The 13,783-nt window shown below is 40.5% G+C and overlaps 1 protein-coding gene across 2 annotated transcripts in view; it reads left to right on the forward strand.

The window, feature by feature from the left end:
• Positions 1–7,811, forward strand: part of LOC143282412 (uncharacterized) — a 16,876-nt gene extending 9,065 nt beyond the window's left edge. For both annotated transcript variants that reach the window (XM_076588044.1, XM_076588042.1), the window contains exons 3-5: positions 2,110–2,522; positions 6,097–6,236; positions 7,444–7,811. In XM_076588044.1, coding sequence (XP_076444159.1) covers positions 2,110–2,522; positions 6,097–6,236; positions 7,444–7,690 — 800 coding nt within the window. In that variant the 3' untranslated portion in view covers positions 7,691–7,811. The remainder of the gene's footprint in view (positions 1–2,109; positions 2,523–6,096; positions 6,237–7,443) is intronic.
• Positions 7,812–13,783: the final 5,972 nt, after the last annotated feature.

Raw genomic sequence — 13,783 nt, forward strand, 5'->3', positions numbered from 1 at the left:
TCGAAAGCATGTCTTTCTTCTCGCCGTAAGACGGACACCCCAGTCACAGCGATGAAGGCAGCTGTACGCTGCAGGTCCTCTACACAGCCGTAGAGCTTCCACGTACATGGAGTTGGGTCGGGTCAGTGCCTCTTTCTGAGGGGTCAGAACTGCAGCAGGTGATGTGCTGTTTGGCTGTCAGCTCCACAGGGGCAACGTGCGGTGTGACCAATGCGGAATTTAGTGTATAAGTGGTGGCTTAGGCGGTTGCGGCCTGTCCTGAGTCTGGACACCGACACCTGTTCCCGCCTTGTCAGCAGGTGGTGGACGTCTGTGCTTTTGTGTCGTGGATGGCTGTTGCATCCACTCCTTCTGTTGCTTGGCTTTGATGATGGTCTTTAACCTCAGAGTAGCTGCCGGACCTGTCCACCTGCTCTTGTGTAATTGGTGCCTCCTTTCGCCAGGGAAAGGAGGAGGGGGAATTTTTGTTTAATGTCCCGTCACACATAGCGGTGATTGAAGACATTTTGTTAAAGTATTTATGAATACATCTGAGTATTATCGGTTAGAAGGGGTGGGAGATGTGGATGAATGGAGGGTTGGGGGAAACTGGGCAAATGACGGTAAAAATGTGGGTGAAATTTGGGAGAAAAACAAAACCAAAAAAACCCCCAAAACAAACAAACAAACAAACAAAAAAAAACACCACAAACAAACAAACAAAAAAACACCTCAAATACATTTACAGGAAATTACTTAAAGGACTTCGTAAAAGAGAAGTCGTTAAACTGACAAGCGAAACAACTGATAATGAATGCAAAAAGTCAAAAACATGAACGTTCTCAGTCACTTGTGAAGACACACTTTCGTGTACAAAAGGCTTCATCAAGCTACAGTGAAAAATTATATGCTCAATTGTCAGGTTACTAAAGCATATACACTTGACATTAGAACAATTTTCGCGAGAGGGAATCAGCAGTCTCATTGCCCAGCAGACTGCAGTGAGAGGGAATCCATTGTAGGACGACAGCGTGGCTCCTGCAGAGGTAGACAAGAGTGGAGGACAGGTCAGTTCGGTCAGTGTTTGTGCTGGACTGTAAGGCCTGCACACGTGGGCTGGACACGTGGCGCGCATGCCAGACCATCGGCTGCCCAAAAGGCTCTTCTATGGCGAACTGCAACAAGGGAAGAGATCACACGGAGGTCAGAAGAAGCGCTTCAGAGATACTCTGAAAGTCTCTCTGAAAGCGTTTGATATCAACCCTGACTCCTGGGAGGAATCTGCAGTAGACCGTGACAAATGGCGCGCTGCTGTGCACAAAGGCGCCAAGTTGTGCGAGGCCAACAGGACTGCTGCAGCTGTTCAGAAGAGGCAGGCCCAGAAAGTCACGGGCAAACAAGCTCCCTGACAATGGTATGCCTGTCTTTGTCTGCCCCAACTGTCAGCGAACATTTCGTGCGCAGATTGGACTATTCAGCCATCTGCGCATTCACAGATAGATTCATGAGCATCCTCCCCCCCCCATCACCACCCTCCCCCCATCCCCCAGCTGGATGACAACGATGGTCATCATCGATCTCGATGGACACACCACCACCAAGGCCTGCAGGACGAACAGGGCATCAGTCAGGAAAACTACGTTATGGGTAGCATGAGCGCTGACCTCGATAATGTGTTGCTGCTGTTTTCAGGGCTTCTGCCTCGGCGTCACTGTTGGTGAAGTAAATGCCAGTTGTGCAAGTGAACTGGTAATTGTACTATGAGAGTTTCTGTGTAAGGGAGAACTGATGATAGCATGATTATACTACATGGACAGAGCAGGTCTTTTTTTGCTTTTTTTGGTTTTTTTTTTATATATTCATTTATCATCTATATGCTGCGGAGAGCTGTGGGCCTGATAATAGCCTGTGACTGCAGTGACAACCACAAAAACGTTCACACACACACACACACACACACACACACACAGAGACACACACACACACACACACACACAAGCACAGACAGACAGACCGACACACATACACAGAGGCAGGCAGACACACACACACACACACACACACACACACACACACACTTTTTATCGTTTTTTTCCCCTCCTCCTATGTTTTTTTTTTCCCCCGCCAAAGACGAAGACTGCATACTGTGGACAGTCACGGGAGATGGCGGGGCAGGAGGAGATAACCTGAAGCTGCACCTCTCCCACTCCGGTTCCCCCTCCTCCCACGCCAAACATCCAGCTGACGACCGGCTACTGCTTCTACAACACCACCAACACCAACACCAACTCGCTTCCCACCTTCCTCCTCCGGCCACCTTCCGTTGGTCAGCTACGGCCAGTCCACTTCATATCGACTCTGCTCACTTACTCCTCGCCCCCAACGCCCCAAAGTCCGAGCGTGTCGCTGCCTGGACGGAGGACGTGCACCGACGTCACGTGGCCAGAACAGCACGTGCGCGCGCGCGGCTGACCCTCAAGCCGTGGTCGAAGGAGCGCGTGGTGGCTGCAAGCAACAGCGGTCAGGCTGACCCGGCGAATCAGGCATGTAGTTTTATTTGTTTCATCTTCTTCTTTTTCTTCTTCTTCGTGTTTGAGTGCGTGGGCGTGAATGTGTACGTATGTTTTTGTTTGCTTGTTTTATAATGTGTGTGTGTGTGTGTGTGTGTGTGTGTGTGTGTGTGTGTGTGTGTGTGAAGTACGTACGTACATGATAATGTACCAGTTGTTCTTTTCATCGCTTTGTTACCTTTAATAGACTATTCCAGTTACTATTATTCGTCGTTCTAATTATTTTATTTTATTTCTTTATTTCTATGTTTTGTGTCGTTCTTTATTCTTTATGTTTTGTGTCGTAAAATGGGTAGAATTGTAAAAAAAAAAAAAAAAAAGAAAAAAAAAGGCTTTTACTGCGCCTAATTCTTTACCCATTAAAGATTCAATCAATCAATCAATCTTCTTGGTACTTCTTCTTCTCCTTTAAGATTCGTACGTTGGGACACTGCGGCATAACAGAAGGACTGCATATTCACCAGCTTCCTCCAGCTCTGTCTGTTTCAGCTTCATTTTCTCAAGAAGGCGTCACTCAGGTTGGACAAATCATCAGTTATACGCCACACCACATCTGCAAGGCTGATGCCTAACGTACAGCAGCATAACCCTACGCTCTAGCTCGCCCTTGAGTGCATGCATATTAACTCACTCAGTACGGCCAGTCCTCTCTTCTCCTCTACGCAGACCCCTCGGATGTCCAGTGGGTGTCTGAATGACCCAACCTTTAGCTTCCGTCGTCAGAATTGTGGTATTGTTTGTCAACATTCACCTCTTCAGTATAAGAGCCTTCCGCTTGCAATATTTTGATGGTGATAATTGGGGTGAAACGCTGTTAACGACGTCTCTTTCGCCGTTCGTGTGGAGAGAGTTAAATTTATTTGTATATCTTTCACAGTGGATTTCTTCTAGGACAAAACTCGATTCTTGTTGTCATGGGTTATTTTTCAGTTTGCCAAGTGATTATGCGCTCATGATTATTTCCCAAAGTTGGGTGAGAGGGCGAAAACTGCTTGGAACCGAAATCAGACGGCTGTAGTAGAGTGGAGTGATGGCCTAGAGGTAACGCGTCCGCTTGGGAAGCGATAGAATCTGAGCGCGCTGGTTCGAATCACGGCTCAGCCGCCGATATTTTCTCCTCTTCCACTAGACCTTAAGTGGTGGTCTGGACGCTAGTTATTCGCTTGAGACGATAAACCGTGGTTCCGTGTGCAGCATGCATTTAGCGCACGTAAAAGAACCCACGGCAACAGAAGGGTTGTTCCTGGCAAAATTCTGTAGAAAAATCCACTTCGATAGGAAAAACAAATAAAACTGCATGCAGGAAAAACTAAAAAAAAAAAAAAATGGTTGGCGCTGAAGTGTAGCGACACGCTCTCCCTGGGGAGAGCAGCTCGTATTTCACACAGAGAAATCTGTTGTGATAAAAAGAAATACAAATACAAATAGCTAAGCGTCTTAACCGTTTTGCCACCTTACAGTTGGTTGTGTGTCAAAGCATGGGGGCTCCGCAACATAAAAGGTTAAAAGTTAACTCACTCAGTACGGCCAGTCCTCTCTTCTCCTCTACACAGACCCCTCGGATGTCCAGTGGGTGTCTGAATGACCCAACCTTTAGCTTCCGTCGTCAGAATTGTGGTATTATTTGTCAACATTCACCTCTTCAGTATAAGAGCCTTTCACTTGCAATATTTTGATGGTGGTAATTGGGGTGAAACGCTGTTAACGTCGTCTCTTTCGCCGTTCGTATGGAGAGAGTTAAAGGTTCCCATAGCCTCTGATCTATATCTAGGCAAGTCCCGATTGCCTTTTACGACCATTTGGGCAATGGATTCACAACCATTGTGTCGGATTAAAGTGCTTTTTTTTGCCCGAAGACGCAGCACCATATACAAAACAGTGAACTTAATCGGTTGCTGAAATATACATACCTCATCACTGATTATTTCGCTTGGGATTGACGAAACGCTCTTTGTTCGTTTGTTTACAGACATTGTGAGCATTGTTTCCAAGACAAAGTCCACAAAGCATTTTCTCTAAATGAACATCTATTTATTTCCAGTATTCATTTATCTTTGATTGCACTCTCCATCTGTCTGTCCTATTTCACCCAACTGGTCTCACCATACAATTCTCCTCTCCTTTTTTTTTTCTCTCTCTGTCTTTAAATAACACTCAAATGTGAAAAATAAACTGTTCAAGAATTAAGAATATATAATCCTTTGATCCCTTTTGGGGCTTGGAGGATATTATATAACAGCAATAGTATTTTACACCAAAAAGTAAACATAAACAATTAAATATAACATAACTATCAGAAACAGAACACAAACTATATGAAACGCAACATAGTCAATGACAGGCCTACTTGTTTTTTTGTTTGTTTTGTTTTTGTTTTGTATTAAACCTCAGGATAGATAAGAGTACGTTACTCATCTTTGCAAAACTACTTGAAGTTTAACCGAATTGTTCAGGCTGTATAAAATAAATGACAAAGACAGCCTCTTCCAACAAGAAATAATTAACAATCGTGGCCTTTTCCTTTCATGACGGCGTATTGCAACCATCTCTCCCGCATTTTTCTTCGCAGAATATGTCAAAGCTTCATTTCCCCCCCTCCCCCCCCCCTCAACACAAGTTCTACGTCATTATCATGTAATACGTCATTTATTTCAATGAGATCACATGAGTCACTGTGCAAATATTTGTTGCACTTTCAGCACCAATGTTCTGAAAGAGATGTCTGCCATGGCCAGTGTGAGTTGACGAGACATAAGCAAGATTCCTCCACTTTTTTTTTCTTTCTTTTCTAGAATGCAAAGTGAGAGAGGGCAAACATGAAAAGAATTCCACCATACTAACCCGTTTCATTCCAGTCAAAAATAGGCAACTGTTATATTTTCCCTTTGTGTGTGTGTAGGAGCATGTTCCTTGTTAGGTTTTTGTGGTTTTCTATATGAGAAAGATATGCTGTTGCTTTGTGGTATACAGTTAGCAATGAATACATATTAGTACGTGTTGCATGGTGGAAGGGGAAAACTATATGGACTATGAAAATAGGTTGCAAGCACTTCAGTTACCTAGTTTAGAATATAGAAGACTGCGTGGTGATTTAGTAGAGATGTATAAAATGACTCATGGATTACATGGCAGCAGAACTATAAACTCTTTGTTTACATTGAATGAGAACAGTGCCACAAGAGGCCATTCCTACAAACTATTAAAAGTTTCAGTAAAAACTTCCAGATTTGAACATTTCTTTACTAACAGAGTAACAGATGTTTGGAATAATTTGTCACAAGACGTGGTTTCCGCAGGAACAGTGAATACATTTAAAAATTATCTTGCTATTCATTTTAAAGAATTTAAATACAAAACTCATTTACATGTTTATTGATTTTTCAAGCATTGCGCACTCAATGTTGAAAAATGCACCAGACATATGTGGGGACTCTCTTTTTCTTCACCACTTCAAGCGGGCAAAAGGCCTTGTCAGGCCTGCACGCCTTGATATTGATATGATATATGATATGATATGATAAAGGAAAAACAATCCCCCACATTTCAGAACGGCTGTGGGGTCTTGGAGACGTCTTTCAGACTCGCAGCAGCTGACACTCCAGAGGTCGTGGGAGACGTTGGTGGTAGTGGTAGTGGTGGTTTTGCTGCTGTGGTTAGCGAGGATGACGCTGCTTTCCACTCCCGCATGTAAGTCTGCCTGATCCGGTGTGTGTGTGTGTGTGTGTGTTTCGTTTTCTCTCTGTTCTGAAATGTCTGCGAAAACCTGCAACTGTAGTTTGCTGGTTATCTTTTTATTTCATTTTCGTAGTTGTTGTCTTGTTGCTGATGCTAAAAAATATTCTGTATGTTTTGCCTCTCTCTCTCTCTCTTCCTGTCACTGTTATGTGTGTACCCATTCTCTATCTCTCTTCTCTTGAAATAGTGATGTTTTCTCATTATTGCCATGTGTACCTCTATATACTTGTGCATCGTTATATTTGATGTGTGTGTTTCTTATCCCAATATAAGTTATTCATCATAATGCTTATCATGTAATGACTTCGTATTGTATAGTGTAGACCCTAAACAGAGTGAGGACTGGATGAAGAACAACACTTCAGTGCTTATCTATCAGTTATCCTCGGAAATAAATAAATAAATAAATATGTCTTGTCTTTTCTCTCTCTCTCTCTCTCTCTCTATATATATATATATGTTATTATCATTATTATCATTATCATGAGCATTTACGCCTAATCTTGAAAATAAGACCTGGGCATTTACAAATAGAACACATGTATATACCAAAAAGGAAAAAACTGAACACAAGATACCAAACATCATTAAAAATTATCCTCCCCTCACCCCCCCACACACACCCACAATACACACAAGCACATGCACAAGTCATAGCACACAATCATGAACAGAATACAGTAAAAAGTACTACCAACAAATTCTGAAAGTATCAAAATTCACTCAGTCACTAACGGTCATTTTAGTTCATACTGGAAAGGGATGAGCTGTTGATAATTAATCAGGGAGGGGGGATATGGTGGGTCTTCAGACTGGATTTGAAAGATTGCAGCGAAGATGAGTGACGGAGAGGCCGAGGAAGTTGATTCCAAAGAATATTTTATATGCATCTCTCTCTCCCTACATATATATGTATATCAACTTAAACACACACACATCCAAAAGCAACGGTACAACACAACATTAAATCTGACAATTTAAGCACAGACGATAGTACCGCAATAATACTAATCAATCACGATGAAATGATAAAAGTCGGCGATAATATGACAGACAAGACACTGAACGAACGAAAGGCTTCACTACCCCCTCGGCCGCCAACCCCACCCCTCAAACCAACTTCAAACAAACAAACAATTCTTTGTCTGTTCCATAAAAGGGTCACACCATCCCAGCAAACCTCTACTCCTAGAAAGGACAGTGCCCCACTGACATCCAGATCCAGTAGCAGGCCGGCCACCACCTCGGGCCGTTACTTCGCCCGATGCAACGGTCTGAAGATCACTAGCAGCAACTCGTACCACGCTGACACCAGGACACGACCCAGAACCGCTGGACAGCGCAGCTGGACCTCCTCGGGACTGAACATACAGAAAGTCGTTCTCCATCCCAAGCAGCTCATGTGAGCAGCTGACTAGGTCTGCTGTCTGGTGGAGATGGAGAGAGAGCGAGAGCGAGAGAGAAGGAACTTTTTGTTGGTTCAGATCTCAGTCATTGAAAACAGTTCTTGATTTTGTTGATGATGAAGACGACCCCCCTCCCCCTACCAACTCCCCCCCCCACCCCCCAAAAAAAAGAACTGGAAGAAGAAAAAGGAGAATTATCATCATTGTTAATGTTATCATCATTATTGCTTATAGTCCAGCCAACTGCACAGTGCCCAACTATATAAATGTTCAACCGCATTGAATACAAAACTGTCAGATACATGTGTATATATATATATGTATGTATATATATATATATATATATGTATATATATATGTGTGTGTGTTTGTATATACATATTTATATATATATATATATATCCCATATATAGATAGAAGATATATACATACATATAAAAATGTATATAAAGATAGACAGATAGATAGATAGAAGATATATAAACCATTAAGATAAACCTAAAAAAACACAGTTCACAACGCATTATCTTCACCATTTAGTTCCTTAGGGCAAAAAAAAAGAGAAGAAGCAGACAAAACGTACATATATCAAAATACACAGGCACATACTCACTGACAGACAAACACACACACACACACACACACACGCCAATCTGATTCATAATTTCATGTCCACTTTGCGTTTTCCTGATTTTGTTTGTTTTGTGACTTCCTGTTAATGCTTTTATTTTTTTTTTTTAAAGATTAAAAATAAATGTACATGTTAAGAAAAGCACTGGAGAGAAAAGGAGAGTGTGAGAGGTAGAGTGTGAGCAAGAGACATAAAAGGTGACAGACAAAATGACACAGAGAGAGATATACAGAGACACAGGGAGGGATATACAAAGATGATATGCAGATGGTGCATGCACGTGCTACTTATTTTACAATTATTAATGTGATATAATTCCTACCAGCCATACTGTTTCCCTCACACACATTGATATAGATTTTCAAATGCTGTTTCATATGTTTTATTTTTTGTAATCCTTTTTTTTTTTTTTCTCCTTTATAGTAAAAGAAAAACATAAGTATATCACAGAGATTTATCATCAGTCTGTTTATATATTCATATACCCAGCAATGAGCATGCAGTTAAAATTGTTGAGCATGAGTAAATTACAAAAGATTGCATGGATGGTAAATGGTATCACATCTGGCTTAGAGTCAGGTTAAGAACTACTGGATTAAAAAACAACCACCACCCCCCCCCCCCTGAAAATATCATGTCAGCCACACATTTCTTTTATGAAGATAAAACAGAAGTGATGAAACATATATATGCTCTAAAAATAGGCATATTGAAGAATTACATTCATAAACAACAACTGAAAAATAATTAAGCAACAAAAATGTGAACCACAGGCAATCAACATGATATACAATGTCTTTCCAGGACCAAAAAAAGTCTTGGAAGTTCACTTGTACCATAGGGCATATCTGCTGGGGTTTTTTTTTTTGATTGTGTGTGTGCGTGTGGCACGTTCAGAAAACAGTGATAAAAGGCACAGAAAAACATTACTTAAAAAACAACAATAACAAAAAAAAACAATGATCAAAAGCATAAGAAAACATGACTTCTGAAAATACTGGCATAAAGCAGAGAAACTTTGACTTCTGAGAAGAACACCTTCAACAGCAACCTTGCTGACAGACATGACAGTACTTTCAGCCATGCCAAAAATGACCACTTGTGTACTGGCCCACAAGTTAGCAAACCATTCACCTCATGATTCTCACAACAGAAATGGAGCCATGACACCACTTCAAACCTGTTTGTCACCAAAACTGTTCATGTCTTTAAGCTGGTGGAAATTTAAGTCTGGCTTTTAAGAATACATGAACTCAATTAATTTATCCCGAGTCTGATAGGTGAATGAGAAAGAGTTTACACACTTGACCTGTGCATAACACACAACAGCAATAGCAATAAAACAGCTCTGAAAAGTACAAATTCTGATTTTCCTTTTGTAAAAAGGGACACAATCAGATTGCTTTAACTGCTTCAACACAAAGGAAAAATATAGATTCCGTCTCAGTTTCTCATGGAGGCAAAAGGGCGAGACCAAGGTTTTAACCCTAACACTAGTGGACACTGTATTAGCAGACAGGCATCTTCACCATTCTGCCACCTTCCTGCTATATGTGAATGTACATGATTATCTATAATAACTGGCCACACACCTCTACGTACAGTACCTCACTCTACAAAAACAAAAACAAAAAATGCTATTAGCCTATACACCTCAGTCTCTTCACAGTTTCAGTTTCAGTAGCTCAAGGAGGCGTCACTGCGTTCGGACAAATCCATATACGCTACACCACATCTGCCAAGCAGATGCCTGACAGCAGCGTAACCCAACGCGCTTAGTCAGCCTTGAGAAAAAAAAATATATATATATAGATAAGCTTACATAAATAAATAAATAATAATTATGATATAAAAAAGGTAGTAGTAATGAAAATAACAATAAAATAATAATAATAAATAAATAATTAAATAAATAAGACAACAATGATGATAAATAAGCATATACACACACACACACACACACACAGATGAACGCTTACTTGTACAAGCACACACACACGCCCATATCTCCCACCCCCACCCACATATATACAAAGATATAATATATACGTTCCAATATCCTGTTGCTCCCACAGTGTAGGCATGCATACACTCACATACCTCATCCTCTACCCCACCTCCTCCTTGCACCCCCACCTCCCCCTCACACACACACACACATGCACAGAACTCTCCTGACACTTCTCTTCACAATGGAAACACAACCACAGACATGATTTCTCGTGGTGTTCTTTTACCCTGTGGTTGTTGATGACATTCTGATAAAGTGGTAGAAAAGATATTTCAATGCTGCTGTTCAACTTGTTTTTCAAAGATAACATATCATTTATTATCAGCATCATAAAATACAATGTTTATCACAGTAAATATGTCATGCTAAAACAGATTCTTCTGTGGTGTTTATAAATATCTTCTAGGTATATTAACAACAATATTGCCATACACAAAAACCAGTGAAAAATACACACACTGGCAAAAAACAACAACAAAAAACCATAAAACCAAACTGGTTTCAAATATCATTAACAACAAACATTTCATGTGCCAAAAACCAGTAATACTCAAAGATCGGAAATATCAAAAGAGGCATCACACATATGGCTGAAGCACTGATATAATAGTTATTACCAACAAAAGCAAAGCTGGAAAAACAGGAACAACAGCCAAATGGGTCAGAGCACCATATTTTCAAATCCCGAGTCCTAGGATTGATTCTGGTATCAATGAGTAGTACCTGGTGGGTTATGGGTGGAAATAATTTTTTTCTGATCTCCCACATCAATACATGTGCAGACTTGCTGGTGCCTAAATCCTCCTTGTCACACTGCTGCATTCACTCAAGTTCACAGGACAACGTTTGCATTTTGACTTCAACCCAGGAAAAAACAACAGGACCAACCTAAGACACTCCCTTCTTATTAGTATGTAACTTGAAGAAAAATAAACAAACATGTCCACATCTTAAATGAATGAATGATGAATGATATGGATACTTATATAGCACCTATCCTCGGTCGGAGCACAGCTCTAAGCGCTTTGCAAACACAAGGTCATTTGCACAACAGGCTGCCTACCTGGGTAGAGCCGACTGAGGGCTGCCATTTGGGTGCTCATCATTCACTTCCTGTGTCATTCAATTAGGTTTCAGTCATGCGGACATATATTCATACATACATGGAACATTTTACATGTATGACTGTTTGTTTATCTACCCCGCCATGTAGGCAGTCATATTCTGTTTTCTGGGGTGTGCATGCTGGGTAAATTCTTGTTTCCATAACCCACCGAATGCAGACATGGATTACAGGATCTTTAACGTGCGTATTTGATCTGCATGCTTATACACATGAAGGGGCTTCAGGCACTAACAGGTCTGCACAAATGTTGACCATAGGGATCGGAAAAATCTCCACCCTTTACCCACCAAGCACCGTTACCGAGATTTGAACCCGGGACCCTCAGATTGAAAGTCCAACGCTTTAACCACTCGGTTGTTGCGCCCTCTAGGGATAAATTCTATCACCAGGGAGACAGTCACAAATGTTCTATTCTCCCTCACAGGTAAGGCTTCAACAATGTTCATAAATTTTCACATATCACATTCAAACTGTTTCTCAGTTGGCCTTGTAATTCACTTCACATGAAGATTCATTGCTGGGCGTCTTATCAGCTGAATAACTCGGTCCCAAAACAGGCGCTGAGGATCCTGTAACATCCTTAGAACCCAACTTCAGTTAACTGGCAAAAACAGAAAAAAGAGTGCTGGCATGTATTTTCACCTTGTCAAAGTCCCGTCTTACCTGACCAGTGTTCTCAAAAGTAAATTACAAAAAAATCTGAAATTTGTAAAATTCAGAATAAACGATTGCAATGAACATGATCAAACTCAAGAACACATGAGTTACCACAGCTTTAAGATCAGCTTTCGTAAGGCTTGACAGTCCCAATATAAAGGATTCACATTCTCTCTGAGAATTTCAAGTGTCCCATGACATTTCAGATCCCAAAGGTCTATCTATCCACCATGTCACGTCTGTGACCTAAACCATGCGCCCAGTGTGGAATGACAATAATTTTGGTGCACTTCACAGTACATCTAGTCGTGAACAAATATTCACCTCAGCGCCTAAAGCATGTGCACCATTTGCCTTTCTCCACAAGATGAGTTCAGCAAACTACAGCCAAGCCATACAAAAAAAATCTTCCCTTCACAGGCAGGCAAAACTATCATGACATAACCAAAACTTGTTGTCATGACACCCCTTCATTGTGCATACATACATGCATGATCAAATATACATGCTAATAATAATAATAATAATAATAATAACAATATTAATAATATTTTATTTTTATATAGTGCAACAATACAAGCATAAGCAAGCTCTAAGTGCTTTACAATCCAGTACCTAAAGTGAAACAAGAAAGCATATAAAAAGTATTAGAAACATAACACTGAATCATTAATATTATAAAAACACAATTTATAAAACTCACAAAGTAACTTACTATCAATACTACAACTGTTACACTCCAACACTCAAACTAACATACATGCACAGACACACACATGATTCAACGGCTGAGATGACAGCAATTTTCACTTAAAATACATTACATGTGAAAAAGAACATAATTGTAATCTGCATGCCACAGATTTTGTATAAATTGTAAAATAAAATTTTGGATAGAAAAGGTAAAAGGGGTAAAAATCGGGTCATTCTCCCTTTCGAACCACACCACCACCATCCATCTACCCACCACCATTCTCTCCACTCTCCCTTCACTCACACTCACATTGCCATGGGCCTGGGACAACAGGTCTATTTGAGTTATGACAAGTATTTTTTTTTAAAGAGATGCGTTTTAAGATTTGCTTTAAAGGTAGGTAGATGAGTTGTTTGTCTGAGAGCATGTTAAAGATCCCGTAATCCATGTCCTGGCTTGGTATGCAATAAAGGGCTTGATATGCTGTATGTTTTTGAGGTGTTGTTATGGGAGTATGGGAGGGGAGACTGATGATAAGTATTTGTGACTTCAGATGTTTTGTAACGTATGCGATCACTTTTAAGTAAACTGTGATTCATTTTTTAAGAACTGTGGTGTGGTTCTGAACCTTGTGGTATTACTATTAGTGTTAAGCATTGTGATATGAAACGTGCATGATTTAGGTGTTGCAATGTATGATGAGTGTTGTGTTATACTGGCTAGTTTTTTTTAGTGTCTGCAGATAGTGTTTGGTTGAATGTCTGGCGCAGTTCCAAGTTTAAAAATTTTTTTTTTATTTCATTGTTTAGATGCAAGTTTTACTTGTCAGTCTTCATATCATACAGCGTAACTGAGCATGTTTTACAGAGAAAGGCACTCTATAAATTAGATTATAATCATCACCATCAGTAGCAGTAGTAGTAGTAGTAGCAGCAGTAGTAGAAGTATTGTTTTTTTCAGGTACTAACATTATG

Source organism: Babylonia areolata, chromosome 5 (genome assembly GCF_041734735.1).
Source record: "Babylonia areolata isolate BAREFJ2019XMU chromosome 5, ASM4173473v1, whole genome shotgun sequence".
Taxonomy (NCBI): Eukaryota; Metazoa; Mollusca; class Gastropoda; order Neogastropoda; family Buccinidae; genus Babylonia; species Babylonia areolata.